At 40.9% G+C, this 23,926-nt stretch overlaps 3 protein-coding genes and 1 pseudogene across 4 annotated transcripts in view; all 4 read right to left on the minus strand.

The window, feature by feature from the left end:
- Positions 1–23,926, minus strand: part of LOC110054340 (tRNA (32-2'-O)-methyltransferase regulator THADA-like) — a 653,734-nt gene that overhangs the window by 320,352 nt on the left and 309,456 nt on the right. The window lies entirely within an intron of this gene.
- LOC149110983 (uncharacterized) lies at positions 944–9,695 on the minus strand. Its single transcript, XM_089292994.1, has 2 exons — positions 9,102–9,695; positions 944–8,867 (listed from the first exon to the last, which is right to left on the minus strand). Exons 1-2 carry the CDS (start codon positions 9,402–9,404, stop codon positions 8,706–8,708), a joined length of 465 nt encoding a protein of 154 aa, XP_089149120.1. The 5' UTR covers positions 9,405–9,695; the 3' UTR covers positions 944–8,705.
- Positions 9,774–12,656, minus strand: LOC149110984 (uncharacterized). Its single transcript, XM_089292992.1, has 2 exons — positions 10,886–12,656; positions 9,774–10,619 (listed from the first exon to the last, which is right to left on the minus strand). Exons 1-2 carry the CDS (start codon positions 11,200–11,202, stop codon positions 10,565–10,567), a joined length of 372 nt encoding a protein of 123 aa, XP_089149118.1. The 5' UTR covers positions 11,203–12,656; the 3' UTR covers positions 9,774–10,564.
- LOC110050838 (uncharacterized) lies at positions 15,778–20,213 on the minus strand (annotated as a pseudogene).

A 23,926-nucleotide genomic window follows, 5' to 3' on the forward strand; every position in this document is an offset into this window, starting at 1 on the left:
GCAGTCAAAGTATCAAAGAACCTCATGAGGAAAGCAATAGAGTCCAAGAGTGACCCACATCTAGCTTTATTGGCCTGGAGGAACACCCCAAGTGAAGGGCTAGGAACCTCTCCAGCACAAAGAATCTTTGGGAGGAGGACCAAGACCTTACTTCCAACATCAAGCAGTCTCCTCAAACCCAAGATACCAGAAGATGTAGATCAGAAGCTGAAGCTCCAAAAGGCCAAGCAAAACATCAACTACAACCGAGGTGCCAGAGAGCTAGACGACCTACACCCTGGGGACATAGTTTGCTTACAGCCCCTTAGGTCCATAGGCAAAGACAAACAGTGGGCCCAAGCAAGGGTGGAAGCCAAAGTAGACATCCCATCATATCAAGTTAGGACAGAAGACGGGCGAGTGTTCTGACGCAACTGAAAACACCTAAGGCGCACTCGTGAACAGCTGGAGCGAGCAGTAGTTCATCCACAACAGGAAGCAGTGATGAACCCGATAGAGAACATGCCAGCTACTGCCCCTCAGAACAACGCTCCAACTCCTCCAGCAGAGGAGCAGCCTGTTTCCAAAACAACACCTGCTAAGGAAACACCAAAGAAACCTGGACAAGATGACCTACCAAAGGAGAGCAAACAAGGCTCGGGCACTTCTGTGATCAAAACCCGCAGTGGGCATGTCGTCAAGACACCTTCCCAATTTAAGGACTAGGACAATGTCGCGAGACTTACATGGACAGAGACACTTATTTCCGGATTTGTTGTGTGAGATTTTTAAGGACAGTAACACTTGATTCTGGATTTGTCGTGTGATATTAATAAGGACAGAGACACTTAGTTCCCGGATTTGTTGTGTGAGATTTTATTAATAAGGACAAAGACATTGGTTTTCTGTGCTCTTTATTAGCAACTATTTCTGTATTATTGTGTATTATTTCTTACTATTATCCTTAGGAGGGGAGATGTCGTGTATCTTGTTTATTTCACTTCCACTTAACGATTATACGTCATAGTGACGTGGTGTCATGCATGAGTGCACGAAACATGCTTTCCGCTTTTGTAGTTCTTGGAGACGCCATTAAAGCTGTATGTCTTACGGATCTAAAGTGTTTGTCGTCTTATAGCGTACCCAAGACGTTACAGTAGGTAAAGTTGTAACACTGTAGAAAACAATTTATAAATATGTTGAATTTTGCATCAAACAAGGTTAAAATTAAATTTCATGAACACTGATTCTTGCCATTAGGTATTTTAAAGATCAGTTGACTTCGATAACTACATGAACCAGCTTAATTTGATCAAGAGTGTTGTTAAGTGATGTAAATATGTAAATATGTAAATAATTAACATGTAATTTGTTTACCCACGGAGTACCAAGGAGCTCACAAGAACTTGTTCAGAAATGCCTGTGCATTTGAAGAGCGGAGAAAATCGGAGTACCCGGAGAAAAACCTCTCAGAGCAGAGTAGAGAACCAACAACAAACTGTGATAATTAAGTGAGCATGATATTGAGCATGGCATTTTTTACTTTTTACTTTTTCAGAAAATGATGTACCATCAAGTTATAAATCAGTTGCTGGAAACAGTTTATTTACAAGTTATTGCATGTACACATATACTTCTCTTTAGCTAGATTTCAAGTTTTCTTTGACTCAACTCAGCTACCAGTATTTAAGCAAGGGGCAGTATCAAGCCCAAACTGCTTGAGGTTAACCGAAGTAACAGTATTAGTATTAGCACACAAGTTGCAATACATAAAATAACTTTTATACGGTTAATGTGCCATAATTTTGTGTCAGCTTTAATACTATTTCCGATGTGCATGCTTTGAAAAAGTTAGAATGAATCAAGATTTGCTTTAAAAATGTAACCTGATTTCAAAACAGCTATTAGGTATTTCTGATTCTCCAACCCGGTCACCCCCATAAAATATAAAGTGTCCCAAAGACAAATACATGTGTACAAGAATCAAAGGAGACCTATGGCCAAACTCATGGATTAAGTAGTCTAGAGATGAAACATATTGGTGAACTTGCAATTACTGGTGTATCATTAAATGCTGTTAAAACAAGCCGGGTTTTGTACCATGCAAGGTTGCACTTAACTCACAAAATGTAAGCTTTTTTTGTTGGCTTTTTTTGCACACGTTACAAAGACATACGTCCAGAATAGCTAGGGTGGCAAAATTGCAGCAGAGCATGGAGTGGTAAAGGCCAAGGGTTCTTGGGTCACAGAGGACATTCCTGCCCAACAAATCATAGAGTACTCTCCCCCTACCCCCCTTCCCTCACACCCAGATATTAATGTTGATCTGCCTGCTGGAAAAACTTGCATGTATTCAAGTCGTAAGAGCTCACAAACGTTTTTCATTGCATTTCATTCAAGGCTATAGGTAAGGTTTCTTATGAGACAGCACTTCTTTCCAATGTGGAACCGCTTGTCTCTATATATATTGCACGTAAAATACATCAAAATAAGTAGCCTCTTTTGCAAGCATTTTCAGCGTTGATCTGAAAAATCTGTCGACCCATAAATATGTGTTCCAACAATAGTAATAACAGCTTTATTGAAGTGTCAATGTATTTATTATTAACTACTAATTGGGGACAAGCCCAGAGGGGGTTTCTTTCCCTTTGTTATCTTTTTAATCAGGAAGCAAAAGTGTAAACAAAAGACAGGATAAAAATCATTTAAGCTTATCAAAATCAAGTATTTGGGAATTTCTTTCCAAGTTTCTGTGCATTTCACATCCCACTCAGAGTTCAGATCCTTGTACTAAAATAAACAAGACAAGTATAGAGAACACAATTTTAATCTAAACTTAACTCAATTCCAGTTGAACATGGCCAACTCAACATGAAAAACTTAAGTGTTTAAACTCCAAAGCTGTGAACGATGGTCTTACTTGATTGAATGTTGGATCTCACAGGAGATCTAATCAGCCAAATTTGGAGAGTAAAATGATAAAACATCACTACTGCAAGGCTGACACAACGTCGTAGAGTTAAAACAAAATTTCAGCTGGTCTCAGGTTTAGATGTAACTAAATCATAAAAATGAAATTACAATATTATACAATGGTGCCGATGTTTGTCCTGTTTTTAATAGCTGTTTTGTTCATTAAAAGTTGTTTGTTTTGCTCATATAAGTTCATTAAGATCGAGGAATATGACACATTCTCATCAAAGCTTACCACATTAGCATGAGATTTAATCATTTTCCGTTCACTTTCCAGCAAACAAATCCATATCTCCTGGTCATTTTGAACGCCTGGACGACTCAAATGCTCATGAAATTCAGCCTTCAAGTTGGCCATAGTACTAACTCAAACATTCAAAGTCAACTCCACTTCAATTTAGCAAAACACTTAATATTAATGGTCCTGTAAAAGCTACAAAATCAGCAATATTCGGGCTGGCACAATGCACGCATTGAGTGGTAGGCTCACACTGACTGTACGGTTACTATTCCAATATGGCGTCGGGCTCGGTTACTATTCCAACATGGTGTCAGACTCGGGTGCTCTCGTTTGGGCCGACTAATTACGAACAGTGTCTACACCTGAGTGAGTGACACATTTGCATTCATTGGAGTCCCCGCAACAAACACTTTTCTACGCTTCATGTAGCCACAAGTTTAAAAATCAGTAACAGAACTACCATCATGATTGAAAAACATTACTCTGGTTCAAAAAATGTAAAAATGTTAGTTACTTACATGCTATCGAAACATTTGGCACAGATCCTGAGTCCTATGATGGGTAAGACAGATTTCACGGTCTAGAACAGTGTGGAATTTTGTGAACATATGAAAAATGTCTCACTCAAAAAAGATGAGGAGCTGGTTTCCTTTGACTTTGTCTCTTTGTTCACATCTATTCCTGTGGAACTCGCCATTCAAGTTGCTAAAGATTTGCTTTCCAATGAGGACACCTTGCAGGATAGAACCACCATTCCTGTCGATGACATTGTGGACCTGTTGGATTTCTGTTTGTTGACAACAAATTTCAAGTATAACAACAATTACTACTAACAGATCTTCGGTACCGCCATGGGCTGTCCAGTGTCAGCTGTTATGGCAAACCTGGTCATGGAAGACCTTGAAAAATGAGCACTATCCACCTCTCTCTCTCAAACGTGTTTTTGGAAACGATATGTAGATGATGTGTGTGCCGCTGTTAAAACCTAGTGCTAGCCTTACAGAGTCATTTAAACAATATTGAGCTGTCGATCCAATTTACAGTTGAAAGAGAAACAGAACAGAAAATATCCTTTCTTGATGTCAGTGTCTGTCGACAAGATGATGGCCAACTCTCCACTTAAGTCTATCGCAAACCGACACACACAGAAAGATATCTCTCATTTGACTCTCACCATCCGGCTGCTCACAAAGGGCTGTGGTCAAGTCTCTGACTGATCGTGCAAAAGCTATCCCGTCTTCTGTTGACCAACAATCAAAGGAAATGAAACGTGATCGCGGAACTCAGGTCGAATGGCTACCCAAAACACTTTGTTATTCATGCAAGTAAACCAAAACAGCCTTCTCGACAAATGCCTGCAACTGCACTGGATGACAAAAAAGGTTTCTGCATTTTACCGTATGTCAGGGGCACTACGGAACCGATTAAGCGAATCCTAAGCAATTACAATATCAAAGTTGCTTTAAAACCACACCATACCATTGGCAATTTATTTCCCAAACCAAAAGACCCAATCCCAAAAGATCAGACTCATGGTGCAATTTATTCAATTCCCTGTCAAGGTTGTGACAGAAGCTACATCGGGGAAATGAAACAAAAATTTTCCACCCGGCTCAGAGAACATCAAAAAGCGGTTGTAAACAAACACTCACACAAGTCAGCTTTAGCAGAACTTTGTTTACACTCTGGCCACACCATCTCCTGGGAATCTTCAAAGATTTTACGTACAAGCACAAATTGGCACAACAGACATATTTTAGAAGCATGGGAAATTAAGACTTGTAAGAATCCACTGAACTGCGGTGATGGCATGCATTTGCTACACGAATTTTTAAATTTAGCCCTAAGGGACAGGACATAATTAGCTCTGATCTGCTGATTTGCACAGTATAAGAACGTGCCTTTTTACAAATTCCTTGTCACTTTCCCCTGATGAAGGCTGAAGTTTTAGCCGAAACATGGGACTTTTACAAAAATTTTTACTAACATATTTACATTTTTTAAACCAGAGTAACGTTTTCCAATCATGAATCAACCACCTGGTTACAGGACCATTTTTAGAACTACATTAATTGGCAATTTACCAAAGTTCAGGTTATGTACATGTAAGATGTTGCATGTAGGTCTAGATGATGCACAGATGCATATTTCTTGATGACTTACATAATGTAAGGGGTGTGCAAAAGTGGGTTGGCCATGTTGGATTATTAAACATGTTGCATTGTGGTGTATTCCGTGTTCTAACAAGCAGGTATATGTAGTATTCAACATTGGAGATATCCCACAGGAGATAATCATCAATTCTGGGGCAGGTGCAAATGCCATTAGTCAAGCCTTATGGGAATAACTGAAGAAACATCATATCAAGTGTGTCTAAATGTGAAACATGAAGAAGCTGTGCACCTATGGAGCAGTTACCCCTCTTGAGGTTATCAGTACATTTACTGCTGATGCTACTTGAAGAAATATGTGTTTACAAGGATTGGCAAATTTAAAGATGTTCAACTAAACTTACACATTGACCAGCAAGTTCAGCTGGAAGCAAAATTGTTACAGAGGCCTGGATTCAGCTTGGGAGAGAAGATTGAGTAGAAACTGGAAGAACTGCCTCAAGAAGAACTGCTGCAATTTGAGCACGCTAACAAAGCGGCAAAGCCACAAAAACAAGTGCGAAAGCCATGAGGAGCCTGGGAGAGAGACTTATTTAGACTCCAATTTGCATGCAGCTAAACTCTATTTGTTTCATTGATTGGCTCCCATGTTGTTAGAAATCCATTCATCCATGTATGTAGGTTACGGTAATCAAGACTCTTCAGTAAATTAGAAGAGAACTCTGGAAAGGATGGGTGTCCTTTCCTACCTGTTTCATGTTTGAAAACATCTATCTGTACTAGATCATTTATCAATTGCAGAACAGCAAATTCAGGATTTCCAGCAGACCTGTACCCAAGAATTTCTGAAAGCCCACTATCTCTTGTTATAGAATCCTGGATTACTTCTATTGGTTCAATGGTATCAGCAATTCTAGCTGCTGAGTCGTCATTGATATTGGCAGCAACTGACTTCCACATGCCTTTAACCTTATGATTGAACTGCTCAGTTTGCAACTCCAGTGGAATGTTCTTTCCTGGCAAGCCATGTTTGTTAAATGTTCTATTCCATTTAAGGTCATGCGCATCTGGTTCGGACAGAATGGCACCACTTTTGGCTAGGTACAGTAGAATGACATAGGCCTAATTGGTTTTGCCATATGCTTTGTACAGTAGCAGAGCAGCCTTGTCAAAGTCATGAAGCCTCTCGCTGTCTCCTGCTTTGATTGCATCGTCAAATTCGAACAAAATGAGACCAAAGGCCAGCTTTGCCTGATGGTAATTGAACAGGAAATCTTCCTTTGCTGCTCCCCCATTTGCCTCCCCCTGCAGATTAGACTAGATGACTTTCACAGAATTTGAAAGTTATGAGGCATTTCTTAGTAAAAGTTGGTAACAGGAAAGTAATTCGACGTGCTGAAAATGAAAATGCTTGGTACCAAATTTTTTTTTGCCATCATCAGCCTCAAAATGACGTCACAAAAATGACATTAAAAATGACGTGATCCTGGTACTAACTTTATTAACAAAACAATTTAGCCTTCTTGCAACTGCAGCGGAGATTTGTACATCCAGTAGAGCATGAGCATGAGATTATTTCCTGGCAGGCTTTGGGAATCGGATCTTGTGTCATTAGGAGTGGTTGAAGTTTGTTATCAGCGATCTTCTTCCACCCTAATGTTTAAGGATCTGGAAGATGAGGCTCTGAGCAGTGAGCTGGTTTCCATACAATTGCCTGATAGTAAACATGCTTTACATGTAGTGATAAAGCATCACTTGTCGGTGGCAGTGCCTCTGGTTTTCCTTTCTTCGAGAACAAAATAGCTCGGGCCTCATCAACTGATCCAATGCTGTCCTATTTGTACATTTTACAAACAAATTCCTCGACATCTTTTATCTTTTCTTCGGTTAGCTCTCCCTCTCATAGAGAGGAAAGAAGTGTATGTTGCTTTAGGAATACTTTCCAAGCTGATTTCTTTAAATGGTTGCATATGAAGGACATTGTGTCGCAACCTGTTAAGGCATGAAAAGGCAGAAGAGTGGATACAGAACCAGCTGAAAGATTTTTGTAGATAGCCCTGATGTTGAAATACTTTCACTTTGTGTCTGTTCCAGACATCATGTACAGGTTAGGCCAAGGGATGTGGTGGACATGTGTGATAAGAAGCAACAAGACATCCATATCCCTTGGCGATAAAACTATGTTGTCAAGACTGCTGTTGATGCAGTGAACCATCAGACATGTATCTGCTTCCTCGTGGGTTGCCTTTAGAGCAGACAGGTTGATTGCTCTTCCTAATGATTGCACTTTCCTTTCATCTACAAATCCTCCAGTAGCTACAACAACTTTGTCTTGGAGGTGCATTCACAATGATGTGTTCCGATAGGAACCTGGCTAGATCTGACTTGTTATCTGGCAATGCAAGGAAGTTTGGCCAACTGTCAGGGAGAGGGACACTGCCATCTTCAATAGCATGTCGGATAAGGCAAGTGAACTTTGTGTGTCTTTCTCTCATTCCTAACTTGATGGAATCTTCTTGATACCGATCAAATAAGACGTTGATTTGCTGATAGCAGGATCCAGCTTGAAAGCTCTCTGCAAAGCCCCCAAACGTTTGAGCAACAGATGGTCTCCCAATTGCAGAAACTAATGCCAGACCATCTATTAATAGACCTGAGCTGCCTTGAAACTCTATTTCACTTGGGTAATTTATCCCACTTGTAATTAAGTCTGCTAAGACAGATTTCTGCCCAGTTCTGAGACTGTCATTCATCTCTGCTAATGCGACTGGTACAGGCATCAACTCATATTTTAGCACACTGGGAGATCAACTTTGCACCCCGTTTCATAAGCAATGATAAGGCATTGAAGGACATTTCCGGTCGGCTCTTAAAATTGTGCTTTTGTTCTTCTCTTTGCTACTCTTCACAACTTGATACAAGTTATCAATAGTTGGAGCGTTATTCTTGTGCATTGTGTCCCAGAATCTCACTTCTTATGATCTATCTTGCTGCTGTTGAGAGACACTTGGCAACCTTTGCTCCACGAATTCTGTCATTTTTGCTGATTTCTGCCCAGTTCTGAGACTGCCATTCATCTCTGCTAATGTGACTGGTACAGGCATCAACACATATTTTAGCACACTGTGGAGATCAACTTTGAGCCCCGTTTCATAAGCAATGATAAGGTATTGAAGGACATTTTGGTCGGCTCTTAAAATTGTACTTTTGTTCTTTTCTTTGCTGCTCTTTATAACTTGATACAAGTTGTTAATAGTTGGAGCATTATTCTTGTGCATCGTGTCCCAGAATCTCACTTCTGATGATCTATCTTGCTGCTGTTGAGAGACACTTGGCAAACTTTGCTCCACAAATTCTTTCATTTGTTGCTGACCAAGCTCTTTGGCATTTAACAGCGAGACTTAAATTTCATCAATGACAAGATCTTTAGTGGCAATGTTATTAAGACATGTTGGATCTTCTGGTAGTGAAAATATCTTGAACTGCTTGAGAATGGTGAGCAAAGAACATTCATCCTTCTTGTCACGATCTTTCCTACCACGAGTAGATTCATTGAGAGAAAACTTGGTGCAATCCAAACATTGTGTGTGTAATTTCAGCTATCTGTGACCTTAGGTTATAGGACAGAGCCCACCTACTCAATGCTGATGACGTCTTGGTTATGTCCACGATTCCTCCACCTCTTTTCCCTATCCCGTCCAGCCATTCAATGCTGATGACGTCTTGGTTATGCCCACGATTCCTCCACCTCTTTTCCCTATCCCATTCAGCCATTCAAGGCTGTGATTGGGACTGACCTGGTTGAACTTGCTTTCATTCCATTTGACAACAAAGTTCCCCTTTTTGAACTCTTCTAAGACTTCCTTTGGCAACTGCACCATCTCTGCAATGTACACTGATCCCCATCTTGCATAATTCAGATGGTCATATCTGAAAAAATATGGCAACATGTGGCGGAAACTGTGCAAGTACAGGTCCCATATCCCCTCTCTCTGAGCCCGAATGAACATGAGGAGAACAGATACCATTTCCATGTAGTTCCACCAAAACTTGAAGTTGACATTTTCCTCAGATCTTTGTGCAACGAATTTGTTGAGCATCTTTTTCACTCATGGTGACTTCAGGGATGTTATCAGTGCTGCAGCATTTTTGGGAGAGCAAACAAGAGCAGATACTTCTTGGAAGAGACCTGGGTACGATTTGTGGCAGAATTCTAACAGAAAAGGCATCAGCAGCTGCCACAATGACTGCATAGTAATCTTGTGGGCACGCATAGCTCTCTTGTAGGCTTTTCCATTCATGACATGTTCGGTTGCATTTGGCCTAAGCAGTCCACTCTCAACCCATTCTTCAACCAAGCCTGATCCATTCATATGGTTTCCAAATGTAAAACAATACAAGTATCATCATTTCTTCCAAGTAAATCAACCAGATGATAGATAACCTCTCTGTTTGCTACGTCCCTGTACTTTCTTCATTTAGTCATCGCTTTGTAAACAAAATTTTTGCTGTAACTTGCAGCTTCTCTTACATCGTCCTTTGGCTTATTACGCTTCTGACAGATGATGCACAGCTTCAAGTCAACTTCCAAAGCTCTCTTTAGGGTCACAACTGGATCCATTCCAACATTTCACAGCTTTAAAACAGCTTTCTACTTGCCAAAAATCGAGCAAAGGCATACTAAACAATGAAGCTGAGTAACCAGGCTTACTTACCACTGGACTGGACTCAGACAGTAAGAGCGAAATTAGGGAAGTGCGACCGTGAACGCATTTCTGTTTTCACATTCAAATGGGTAGCCAGCAACTACATTGAAAAAAAGCCCCGTTGAACCCAAAATAACAGTGCATATGAAACACTTTTCTGTTAATTTGGCCAGTTTAAAAGAATGTGTTTCTCTGTGTGAGAGAATATTATGAAAACATAAATGGCGTCATACATTGACCCACGAGACAGGCAAGTCTTAAATTCCTCAAAATACAAAGCATGTAACATATTATAACTGAACTGGCTCTAGAAAATCCAAATTTGTGACATTTAACTCAGTGGTTTCCCCTTTTCTACACATTTATCACTGCGATGACTTCATTCTAAATGTCAATTTTCTGATGTCATTTTCAGACTGCAGATCACAAAATGAACTTTGGTAACAAGCATTTTCGTTTTCAGCACATCAGATTACTTCAGAAAACTCTTGTTACCAGCTATTACTAAGAAATGCTTCTTGATTTTTGTGAGAAGGACTTTATCCAAATACCGACTAGTCTAGATCCTGAGCCTCAACAGTGACATTGGGATGTCTCTTGCTTTCGTGGCTAGAAAAGAAAAAAAACAAATTTACACTTGGGAATTGCCTACTAGTTACATTGCACTATTACATAGTTCCCCAGGGATTACAAATGATTTAACTAGGGGACATCATTTTGCAATTTCAGGAACCTCTCAAAACCTTTTGATTAAAGAAATTGATATATCTGTCCTGTCAAAAAAAGTAAGACGTTTTACTTGAGTACTTTGGTGTGTGTGTTGGGGGGGGGGGGGGGCACTTACAAGCACCAACACTGTTTTTATTTTTCCTTACCTATTTCTGGTAGCTTTAGTTGAGAATACCAGACCACAAGACACTCTGCAGTGGGAAAAAACCCAGCATGTCTCTCTCCTTCCTAGGCTCATACCTTTCCCACACCAGGCCATGTTGCAGAGCTTTGCGTCTGGGACACATCGCTCTATTCGACACAAAAACCTATTTGCACCCATAGCACTCTCCAGCTCATGAACCTGCAGAACCAAAGGTTCAACTTCACTTCCTGTCATTAGATACGTCTCCACATATTTTATGCAAAGCTCATGTAGCGATTTCCTTCGACCTCCTATTCCCAAGTCATCTTTTGATGGCATGTCATAATCTGGAGCATGTATTCCACATAAAAAGCATACAGGGGGAAAATGAGAGCATCACTTTAAAATGTTCAATACTGCGTACAGCTACATCAGTAATATTACTGCCTTCAGTCTTTGAGACTCCTCCTCCCTGAGGAATTTCTTAACTTGATCTACTGTGGGTGAATTTGAAGATTTTTAGATCATTTAGATCCTCTAATTTGCAAAGTTGTTATTTTATTAGAAAATAAATAAATAAACAAACAGTTTGTTAGCAGATCACAGAACACGGGCTGTAATAGTATACATTAAGAATGTAGGAGTGACAATACATTGTGTTACTAATGACCTCTGAGTAACAGTGAAGCTACATGTATTGCTTTAGCTGCCTTTCTTAACACAGACCTCATGTTAACACCAGAAAGTATAGAAATTTATGTGTATGGAAACCAAAATAATGGAACCAAACAATGATGTGACCATAAAATGAGCTCATTCAAATAAAGTATCTTGTGTTTACTATCAAAAGTTTTCATCCCAGACATCTCCATAGATGAAGCACAGACATGTGCTTCTATTTCCTGTTGGTGGAATTCTTTATACTCATTATAAAGATTGTTTACTCCCTTTGCAGCAATTGTCTTGAAAGATTGATTCATGCTCACATGTGAAGTTCCAATCTCTACAGCTGGAGTGGTTTACTGGTGTGGTTTACTAATACATGTATGTCACTTCCAACCTGAAAAAATCTAGATCATAAATTTACACACTCAGACACATTTAGAAACTTTTAATTTTAAAGTCATGCCAGTTGTTAGTCTGTAATTTAATATATAAAGTACATACAGATAGCAAGTCTGAATCTCCATGTTGAAAATGTTCTTTTTTGATAAAATTTATAACTTGTTCTGTTGCAAATTGGTGGTAGTGGGGCTTTATCCCAAAATTTAAAGGCCGTGGGTCTCAGTAAATTAAAAAAAAAAATTTTTAAATGTTACATTGACATAGCACAGATTAAAAAAAAAAAAAAAAACAGACAAGAAAACCTGTGTCACTACTCTGTTGTGATCACAGATAATTGAAAGTTAAAATTTATGGAGCAGTAAGAAAACATAAGTCCACAGAAGATCCATGGATTTTTGTAAGGGATGAAATGTCAAAAGGCAAAAGTTTGCAAGAAGGTTAAAGCTATAATAATAACATTCATGGGTATGAATAGGATTTTGGTCCCCCTCCCTTCAATTCCACTACACCTAATTAAAATCAAAACATTGAATTACAAAAATTGTTATCTTAATGATAATGTTGTTAACTATTAGAGCTCAATTTGTCATCTTGTATTAATTCAAACCTTATCAATCTCATTCCAGCTAATAAACTAATCTTCTTTAAAATTGTATTTTCTGGTAAGAGGCAAGCTATTTACAAAAGATGTCTATTGATGACAACAACTACATACTCCCCACCCCTTATTTTCCTGGATTTACCCCTGCCATACTACATGTAAACATATAGCAACCATGTTAAGCTTAAACTTTGCATGCCAATCTGCAAATTCTGTTTCCAGTCCCTCCAATCTGTCATAAATATTGTCGTCATCATGGTAGACCCAATGTGTATTTCTGGCCCTTTCTTTGAATAGCTGATCTCCATGAAACAGAACTGTTTTGAGGACTACAGTTTCTTCTTCAGTTTGCAAAGATGGCACATACTTCTGCTGATTGGAAATCATGAATTGTGCCATCTTGCTCACAACATTTGGATTTAAAAACTCGACACCCAGACTACACTGGAAAGAAAAAACTTCAGGTAATAACACTTTCAAGTAATACGTAAAGGTAGATTGCAGTTCCAGCCATTATCCATATTTCCATACAGAGTTCTGTCAAGAAACATGTATCATCCATAAAGCACATCAAAGTGCTGGAGAATATTAAGAAAAGCAAGAAGAAAGATCAAAATATCAAGGATCTTCTTGCAAAAACAAGCAGAGGAGCAAAAGGATCCACACTACCTGAAGACATGAGGCTCTATTGATATGAGCTTGTGGAAGCTCTACTGAAGGCAGGTATTCCCCTTTTAAAAGTCGACAGTTTGCGACAATTTCTTGAAAAATATGGTCATCGCTTGACATCTTGGAACCATCTAGGAGAATTCATTCCCATGATTCGTCAGAAGGAGATAGACTTTGTGAAATCCGAAATAGCTGCCAACAGTGCTTTTTCTGTGATCTTTGATGGGAGCACCAGACTTGGAGAAGCGTTGGCAATTATCGTTCGCTTCATTGACAAAGATTGGAATATACAGCAGAGGCTTCTCAAATTAGAAATTTTAGCCAAGAGCATGAATGCAGAAGAGCTTGCTCAAAGGCTGATTCAGTGCCTGGCTGTGGAGTATGGAATGCAACCAAACCATCTTCTAGCAGCAAGGAGAGATGGTACATCAGTAAATGAAGCTGGATTATGTGAAGTCATGTTTTTCTTCCCCAATATTCTTAATGTCATCTGTTTCTCACACACAATCGATAATGTTGGGAAACTCTTTGAATTTAGTGTCCTAGACCCATTTTCTAGGTGTTGGAACACCATGTTTTCTCTCAGTCCAGCTGCTCAGCTGTTGTGGAAGACAAGAACTGGCACAGCAATGCGACTTCATTCCAAAACCAGATGGTGGAGCAAATGGGAAGTCCTCAATCAGGTCACGGAGTTTTTTGGGGATGTTGAGCACACACAGAGACTACTGGTTCTGGCGCAGCAGTGATAAAGGGCAGGAGAATGGACAAAAATAAACCTTCCACGTTCAACTTCCACACACCCACCCACGAAGTTGAATGTGGGAGGTTTATTTTTGTCCGTTCTCCTCCCCTTTATCACAGCAGCGTCCAGAACCAGTAGTCTCTATGTGTGTGTATGCAACACAACATAAAAGAAAACAAAGCGTGGATGTGACACCGAAAATGCCTGCACTGATTATATACAAAAGTGCACCAGAAATATTTTCCTATTGAACAAGTATCTGCACAGTATATACGCCGAGATGGCTGCCGCAAGATATTCGTCCGATGTTCTGCAATCGAACAACTGTCAACTTTCCGAGGCCATTCAAAACCTCCCTCCAGAGCTTCGTGAAATAATTTACAAGGAGTATGTCGCAATAAAAATGAGAGAAAGAAAGGCAATGGGCTGGGATAAGGTGTATGACGAGATTGAAGAGGCAGCATTCTGTGAAAAACGATCAAGAATTGTAAAGGCCATGTTTTGCCGTAAATGCAAATCCTGTCTTGTAAAAAGACTCTGTTACGAGTGTTCTAAAAATGGAGTAAAACACTATCTCGGCTACCGCATATATGACGAGAACGCCTACGCTGAAATCTTTAAGAAATTTTACTGAGTGGCAACGATATTAACCTTTGTTCGAAGCAATAGTTTTGTTTTGAAATCTGTGAGTTGCGCAACATTTTTCTCAGAAAGACTGGAACCAAATATTTATATTCCCAGGCCTTGGACGAGCAGTACTGAAAAACATGGAGGACAACTCAAGATTTTTTTGTTTGGGCCAAAAAAAACAAACCAGAACAGAATTTACAAAAAAAATACGCTCAGTAAACGCGCTGTAAGTTACTTTTTTCACCACAGAAGCTGCCGAAGTGAAGCGAGCAGTAGGAAACAAGAAAATAGCAAGATTTGATCACAGCGTTCAATCAATCGTAACATGAAATATTCCTTGAACAAGGGACTCAATCGAGCCCGTTTAAGTTTTCTCTGCTTCTCGCATGGCTTCAACGACTTGATATGTTATCTGTCTGGACTCTTTCAGCCAAACGGGTGTAGAAAGTTCCATGAAAATAAAGCAAATCATGTGGAAAAGCACAACCATTTTGGCCTTCAGAAGTGCTGTTGGGATATAATTTATTCAGCCAATCTCTAATTATAGCAAGCATGACATCATCTGGCCCCCCAAAAGCACATGCATATGCATGAAAATACTGCGAAATTTAGGCAAAGGACACAGAAGCTACACCACGAGTGATAGGAGAGGCGAATGGATCAATATATAAAGCTTGCAGCATTATTCTTGTAATTAGCAAGCAAATGAAGGTGCTTTTGGATGAGAGGTTGGCCCCCTCTGATTCCTAATATGGCACGTACAGGCGCTTGTCAGGGGTATGGGGTGAGGCCGTCCACGGCAACAACCCCGGGTGAACCCGTCCCGGCCCAGTGGAGACTGGGGGGTGCTCAGAGGTCCCTCAGGATCTCAAACCTCGTTCCCAGAGGTAAAATGGGAATCGACAGCCGCCTTGTCAGCGGCGGGAAAGTCCTAGCTGGGGCTAGGCAAGAACAGCCAATGAGCACCCCCAACAAGGCTTTTGCCCTTTTGTGTGACATGTCACGCAACGTCACGCGTGACAGTAACGTAACCCAGTCACGCAACGTCACGCGTGAAGGTAACGCGGTGTAACACAATCATCTGTTTTTAATAAGACTTAGAGATAGTTTTGTGTTTTTCGCTCAAAATTTAGCTCAAAGTTGTGCTGGACTACGCAAGATTTTTTATAAATTCTTGCTGAAGCTGGTTTTTCATTTTTTCAATATCTGGCTGGAGTGGATTTGTTTGTTTTTGCGCAAAGTTTGAGCGTAAAGTCTCTTTAAGTTGGCGATATTTCTGCATTTCACGTGTGGTCAGTTGAAACTCCATGTCAGAAACACGATTATCATTCAGAGCTTGTGAGACAGAGCTGTTTATCAAGTCATGTTTTGCAATAGCCAGAGAATGGATTCTCGAGTGTTTATTAATTTTGCGTTCAAGCTTCTTGTTGACAATGGACAGGCCAGTGGAAACTGCGCCAGATAAAGCTGCTATTGCGGCAACAGGCGTGCCGATAACAATTCCAACACCAGTGAGTGTTGTTGCAACAGCCCCAGAAGACAGAGCTGCCGTGACAGCGCCAAGGCCAACCACGGAATAGTGAAGTGCTTTTCGGGCTTTTTTATATTTTTTCAACACAAGCCTGTAATGCTCAACCTCAACAGATATTTCTTTTTCAATTTTACTTATTTCAGTTAGCCGGAAATTATCGGCATTTGTCGTTTCGGGAAGGCTTGGAGAGATTCTGCTTTCATTTTCTGCAGGCGGCACGCTTGGAGGTAACAGATTTGCAGAAGACATTGTATATAAAGAAATTTAATTTAACTCTAATTCAAAAAGAAGCGGGAAGCCCTTGAAATCAAAGAGTTTGCCATTTCCATCTTTGACGCTAATAGTTATGCTATTTATGAACTTGTCTGTAGAACAGTCTCGCAAAACCTGTTGCGGAGAACCGTGGTAGCTTACCTTTTCAAAAGGCTTCCCTTTCACATCAAACAGAGCTAAGACATCTGACCTTTTGCTATTGAACAGATTCCGTTCTGTGTCGATCAAATAACAATGAATGAAATGTCATTGGAGATGTAAGCTGTTTTACAAAGGTTATAGGCGACAACTTTCGCCCAATACCAAGCAAAGTGGCTAAATCGCGATCAAGTTCAATCGGTTTTTTCCCCAAATTTATCATTACAAGCTGGCCAACAGGTTGATTTATTGCTGTTTGCAACTCTTTATATTTATATTTGTCGAACAGACCTTCTATTTCTTTTGCCATCCTTTCTAAACTATAATGCCCTGGCATTATTTTACTGATTGACAAAGCTATATCTTTGTCTTTATCTCCCAAAGTGGCGGAACCTTCTTTTTTCAAAGTGTCCCAGCTGTTCAATAAACTACAAGATATGAGTTTCATGAAATGGACTTTCAGTATCGGTTCTTCAAAATAGATAGTCTCTCCATTCTCTTGCGTGACAATAGTGAGAACAACTATTTTATATTTAACAAACAAAATTGTGTTCAAATACAATGGCGAATCCGTGGAAAGATCCTGAGTTTTTGAAAAAAGCGGCAATCGCAAAGGAAAAGGCGTGGACAAATTTTTTAAACCACTTTCCAAAAGCGGACAAAAGCCGGTTCGTTTCACAAGAAAGCATCGACGAGAAAAATAACACAACCGCAGAGGTGTTTTTCAAAGAAAGCGAAGGCTCGTTTCAAAGCGTCTTCGGTTCAGACAGGCGGTATTGGAGCACGGAAATGAAACAGGCGCTCGGTTTGGGAGACAGCGGAGGTTTTCCTTATCAACTGTTGCCACTTGGTTCAAAAGTTTCTTTGCCCATCCCTGCGGAACCTTTCGACGGAAAAGTGCCAAGCTTGAAGAAAATATTCAACACCGAAATCAAAATCTACGTCATGCCTGACCAATATTTCACAACAAAATTCAGAGAAATATTTCAAAAAACCACACTGAGGCACACTTCTGGAGCCAAATCAAAACACTGGTTAGGAGGGCCTGACATGAAATATTGGCCGCAACAGCTCAACTTCGCGGACACAGGGGTGTGGAATTTCTCGCGAAATATTTGACAACGGGATAAATCTGCCCCAGCAGATAAGAGCTTTTTACAAATTCCACGTGTATTTCACTGTCGGGTGCCTTTTGTACCAGCTAGGAGGTATTCAGAGCATGAGCGCTTTGCCCGGAGACCCACCTTTCAACCAATTCAATAATCATTATGACGTTGCTTTGTACAAAAGGCTATGCAACGAGTTTTGTATAGATCTGTCGAGTGATTTCCGCTACAAGCATGGGGCAAACCATGGGCTTGGAAGTGTTTACCTCTATGCGTCTGGCGTGTCGAAAACTGACTACCTATACCAGGCATGGAACAAATTCAGTGATGAAGACGGCAAAGCTATTCAACGAAACCTGATTTATTACATCGAGCCGGGGGGCCCTTCTGATACCCAATCGGACTGGTTCTCACCAAACACAGCATCTGGTTTGACGCAGGCTGGCTTGTCGAGAATAAATCAGTCAATCGAGGCTTTCATTTACTGCATACTGGGATCGCAAGTCAATGTGAGAAGTAGCATTCTCAGTTCTGGTGGCCGGGCGAAAGAAGCCCAAAGCGAGTTCCTGGTGCTGATGGAAGATGCGATCAGACAACCTGACCTGGCCGCGAGCGTGCAAAGATACCAGCTCACGGTAGACCAAACGAAGGTTAGGCTCAATCTTGCTGTAGCCTCCATCCCCTAGCTTATGCCCACGCAAATGATAATCAACACCGAAAGTACAATCGGTTACAATAACAAGCTGAAACAGGCGGTCTCTGGGATGAAACTGGGGGTAAACAACAAGGTAAACCCGGAGACAAAAAATGCTGCGCTCAAACTAATGGCAGGCGGCCCGTCAAAAATTAACCCTCCCAACAGCCATCCCTCCAACCTGATACACAAAGCCGCAACAACCGAATCAAGGAAATCAGCTTCGACTGAAACTCAACAAGCACAACCAACGGCACAAAAAATAGAGCACAAGGCTCCAGATAAAACACCGCAACATGAAATAAACAAAACAGCAGTAATTGTCAGTGTAGTAGGCTTATCGGCTTTGATGTTTATGGCTTGGCGGTACATTAACGCCGCTTATTAAGATATTGTTCGAACAAAAAGGCCACTGTGGCAAGAATAAGCAGCCAGGTGTGCTCGGCCAGAAACCCGATGGCTTGGCCCGCAGCTTTGAATAGAAAGCTCAGAATTGAGCCAATTAGCCCGGGCAGCAGAGAACCAAGTTTCGCGCCAATATCTTTTACATTACTTCCCAAAGCCTTACCAGTGGCTTTCAAAGTGTTTGTGAGGGCTCTGATGACAGCTCCGATTGTGACCCCGGCAGCAAGAAGAACAGCGGTCAATGTCACACCATTTTTTTTTAAGATCTCTTTGACCCTTTCCAAGAGAGGCCACCCCCTTTCCCTTTCCACAATCTGAGTTGGCAAACGCGTGATCTCCTCCTTTCTTTCTGCCACTCTGCCTTCTGCGGCTTCTTTGTTGGAGGGCGAGGCATTCTCATCTTGGATGATTGCCTGGTCTTCCTCGCTTTGGCGCTGCAGCTCGCTTTCCTGCTCTTTCAGGTCGTCCAACGGTTTTGTTTGGTTTAGCCTTTCTTCCATGGTGTTTGTTTCACTTTCTTTTGCTGCGAGGCTGGCCCTGAGTCTGTCAACCTTGGCTTGTTCTTTTTCTCTGTTTCTTGCTTTTTTTGTAAGCAAGTCCAATTCTTTTTTCTTGTTTTCAAGATCGGTTTGATAGTTCTTTTTCAGTTCTTTCAGCCTACGCAGCTCTGCTTCACTTTCAAGATTCGAACCTTGATTATCCTGAATGGCATCAATCTGAGCATGAGTTTGCTCGATTTTACGTCTCAGAACTTCCACTTCTTTCTTTTCTTCTTCTCTTTGCGAAGAGAGTGTTTCCGCCTGTTGTAGTTAGTTTTCAGCTTCTATCAGTCTTTGGCGTTGTTCTCTGATTGTATCTCAGTCTTCGGCTCTTATTTCTTCAGCCCTCAGCCCAAGTTTATCTTTGAAGCTGTCTAAAAAACTTTTCATTAAGCCTGACTCATCATCTTTTAGAATCTTGTACTCACCATTTTTTGGCCCCTCAGCAACGATTTTTCCCTCATTTTTTCCATTGCCTCTTCTAATTTTGATTTTTTCCAAATTTGCTTTAGGGAATTTGCCTTTTATCATATCTACAGCTTTTTTGAGTTTTTGCTGCAAATAACTTTCTTTTTGAATATCACTGATTGAAGGTGTTCTTTCAAGCAAAGGGTTTTCTTCCTGATAAGAAGTGTCAGGCAGGCCTGACTGCTCATGCTGCAAAGTACGCATTTCCATTTGTTCACCCACGTGGTAGGGGGCGCCAGGTTGGTAGGGAGTGGATGCCGTGCCTGGCTGAAAAGGTTGGGTTCTCTCAACCTCTTGTTCCTCATCATCATCATCATTGTGGTCAAGCTGATTGTCAAGGTCCGGGTCTTTGTAACGAAATTCGCCACCGCCTTCCGCCATAGCGATATATTTCAATTCTGTTATTTTTAAATTAGAAAATAATCGCCAGTTTATTATACGAAATGTCAGTGCCAGAGAACCTTCGCCCAACGTACAACGAAAAGACATTACACGCCATGCAGGCCGAGCGCGCGGTCAAGCGAATCACCTTTATCCGTTCTGAAGCCAACCCCGGCGATAAGCTGTATGTTTCCGTGCCCAAACTGAACGAGAATGAGAACAAGGTTCTGGTGCCGGGCTTGCTAGTGCCTCGCTTTGACATCGACATTTCTGGGGGGCACGCCAACAACTTCCTTGTTCAGAATGTCACGCGGGCGCTCCTTGACAGGCTGGTTGTGAAGTTTGCAGGCACTATCCTGCAAGACACGGTTGGATATGACATCTACAAAACTTTCGAAGACCTTTCCTTTCGCAGGAAAAGCGAGACGGCATGATTCTCGAAGGGATTCAGAGCGAGGATCTATGCAAGATCCGCTCAGGTGCGGGAGACAAGAAAACCTCGGGCGTTGCCGCTGAAAACAAGCTGAACGAGGTATATGGAAGCAAGTACCGGATCAGGCTAGACCATCAGATTATAACCAACCACAGTGTTTTCTACCCCCAGGCCCTTTACAACGACCTCACGTTCGATGTAAAACTTGTTGAAGCTATACGTGTGGTAAGAGGCTCCGACACAACCCAGCTGAAATACAAGCTGACCAACATCCAGCTAAAGTACAAAATTATCCGCAGCAAAACTCTGGCAGACGAGACACACAGCGTTTACTCCAGCAGCAAAGAGTTCACTTATGACCACGTGATGCATGACAAAGAGGTGTCTGTCAAAAAAGGCACTGACACGAGGATCAACATCGAAGTCAACGCCCAAAGAAGGTCACTAAAAGCCCTCCTCCTCCTGTTTGTAGAGCTGTATACTGCGGGCGACAGAGATTCAGAAAAATTCATCTTCCCGGATCTGACGAAAGTCAGCGTCATGGTCAACGGCTCGCCCAACATGCTTTTCAACGACGGCATCGAAGGCAAGGACATATGGGAAGAGGCCCACCGCTTCTTTGTGAAAGAGAAAAATAAAACCGAGCACATAAATGTGACAAAGTTTTACACTGATGATAAGTTCGGGCTTGTGATTGACATGCGCTCCATGGCAGATCAGTCGATGCACAGCAGCGAGTGAGTGGAAAGCCGAAGGCTCAGGCGACGTGAAATGCCATGTATTCGTAATCTCCGACTCCCAGTTCAACATTACTGACAGACAGCTAGAATCTTTACAGTTTTAAATATTACATGGACCCAAGCAAGATACCCTTCAACGCTCTCATTGTGGGACCAACAAATTCAGGCAAATCAAGGTTTGTGGTGGACCAGATCTACGGCCCTTTCCGCTTCAAGTTTGACTACATCGTTCTCATCTGCCCAACATTCGCGCACAACAAGACCTACCACAAAATTGGTGTAAATGATCCAAGAATGGAGGTGATAGTATGCGAGCAGCACCACGTGGAAAAGTGGTTTGATCGACAGCTTCATTTTTCTTGTAACCAAAGCGGTCGGAATGACTATTAACATCAAAGATATCGATGCTTACCAAAAAGAGCTCAGAAACGACTACATCATAAACAAAGAGCTCTCCAATCTGGCCAGCAACCTTGCTTTGAAGTGCCGCCGGTTTCTTGCTGCGGCCAACGCAGCGCTGATCACCACAAAACATATTGATTTTAACACATTTGCAGAGAAGGGACGACGCAAAATTGGAAGAAATTCCTCAACAGCAATCCTCAACGCCTGCTGAGTGATTGCAGAACGACAGCAGAGTAATTTCTAAACATTATTATATTTTCTCAGCATACGCATTTGTTTCAGAATGTCTACCGAACAATCCGAGAGCACACCTCAGGACGAGACCCATACAGCACCTGCCGTTGATATCACGCAGCAAGCGATAACTCCAACTGCAACTATGCGCATAAAAAATCCCAAGCGTGTGGCTGCTGGAAAAATGGTTGCTGAAAGAACGCGGCTGGCCCGCTCCTTCGAGCTACCTCATGGTATGTGGTAATTATTCTATGAAGCGCTGTCCTTTGCCTCTTTTGGAACTAAGAAGTGTTACATTTGTAAGGTGTTTTAGTTGAAAAGTGCATCATGTTAATAAGCAGCCATTAGTTGAGCATGATTATAGAAATAAGGTCTTCATCTAATTAATATATGTAACATTTTGACAGGAAACATAATCCTTCAGTGTCTTTTTCTCTGTCTGGATTATGAAAATCAGCAGTGCAAATATTGTTTTGACAATTTGTGACAATTTCATTAGTTTGCACATCAGCACTGGATGTGTTAGGGTTTTGAACAAAACTCACCCCACTCTTCATGGGTGCTTGATTGTGAAGTTATGCCATCTAACCATGAATTTTGCACTTTTATGCCTTCAGTTTTAAATAATTCACTAGTGTCTACAAGATATTTGGTTGCATCTAATACTTTCTTCGGTCTGACATTCTGAAACTGATAGTGATGCTTGTAACCAAGTCGCCTTTTAAGTTTTATTGGAATGGTCTGTGATTCACTTATTGGCCTTGGGAAACAATGAACAGTTGAATTTACTTCACTTGGCACATTGACAATGTTTCCATGAATAGACAATTGACCACCCCTAGGTCGTTCACGGATTTGCATAAAAGGTCAGTACGAGGTGATATTAGTCGCTCCTCTTGTGATGTGAAATTCAATACATTAGGCTTATAAGGAAAATCCATCTTATTGGCTTTAGAACAGCTGGGTAACTTGCCTTGTTTTAGACCTTTTTTGATTGCAAGTTAGACAATTGCTTTTTTAGACTTTTTTTTAGACTTTTTTGTTTTTGCAAGTCATGGAGATCCATTCAGTTTCATTGACACTTTTAAAACCAGTAAGACAGGACTCAACAATGTCTAGTGAACACACCCTATATTTGTTTGGATCACATTTCACTACAGAGCACTTGAACCACATTATTGGTCACAACAAGTGAATACATATTCTGGGCCACATGCAAAGTTTTTGTGAAACAAATTTGTCACAGAAATTGCATCGTATTTGTTTTCTTGTGGCTGCAACTCATGACTGCTGCATGTTAGTTGCGGTACACTTGCCAGAGCCTCAGCCTTTTGTCTTTTTCTTACCGACTGTTTGTTTATTTGCCTTATGTGCTGCAGGCTCTCTGCTTTTTGTTTTCTGAAGGAGTGCAGCTCAATTTCTCTGACATGTTCTGGGTTCAATTTTCTTCTTTTAGCAGCCTGGTGTTTCTTGTTCCTAGATGTCTTACTATTAATGTTGCAGCCTTGTACTAGTGTTTGATTCTCATTTATTCTAAAGTTATCATCAGCTCTTCTGTCTTTCATGTATTCTCATGTATTTTCTTCTGTAAGCTTTACATTTTTCACTGCCATCAACTGGTTTGTTTTCTTCTGCATTTTTTGTTTGTTTGCTGTTGTTTCTTATCTCCATTGTTCTGTTTTCTACTATGGAAACATAATGAAATTCATGTAGGTGTCCAATGTAAATGTTTAGGGCATTTGTAAGATTCACTGGTTCAACAACAGTAACTGGAGAAAAAGTTGAATTTGATTCAGCAATAGGAATTGATAAATAAAGTCAACTGGCAACAGCTTGAATTATGATAGCATCAGCCCATGTTCCTTGACATGACATTCTTTCCAAATAACCTTGCCAAGAATGCTCAGTTCTACTTTCTATAAATTGTTCAGGGTGGTTCACTAAATACTGAATGCCAACACTGCACACATAGAAATGACTATTAGGATTTTCATAGAGTTGATGTGATA

The sequence above is a fragment of the Orbicella faveolata genome, unplaced genomic scaffold (assembly GCF_042242905.1).
Source record: "Orbicella faveolata isolate gen_17 unplaced genomic scaffold, um_ofav_v1 contig_24, whole genome shotgun sequence".
Lineage (NCBI taxonomy): Eukaryota > Metazoa > Cnidaria > Anthozoa > Scleractinia > Merulinidae > Orbicella > Orbicella faveolata.

What these genes read in the sequence shown, in the direction of transcription:
- LOC149110984 (XM_089292992.1), bottom strand. Translation starts at nt 11,202, where the DNA reads ATGCCATCAAAAGATGACTTGGGAATAGGAGGTCGAAGGAAATCGCTA. An exon ending in ACTAAAGCTACCAGAAATAG is followed by an intron (nt 10,620 to 10,885) that starts GTAAGGAAAAAT and finishes TTTCTTTTCTAG; the next exon opens with CCACGAAAGCAAGAGACATC.
- LOC149110983 (XM_089292994.1), bottom strand. Translation starts at nt 9,404, where the DNA reads ATGCTCAACAAATTCGTTGCACAAAGATCTGAGGAAAATGTCAACTTC. An exon ending in ATGAAAGCAAGTTCAACCAG is followed by an intron (nt 8,868 to 9,101) that starts GTCAGTCCCAAT and finishes GATTGCACCAAG; the next exon opens with TTTTCTCTCAATGAATCTAC.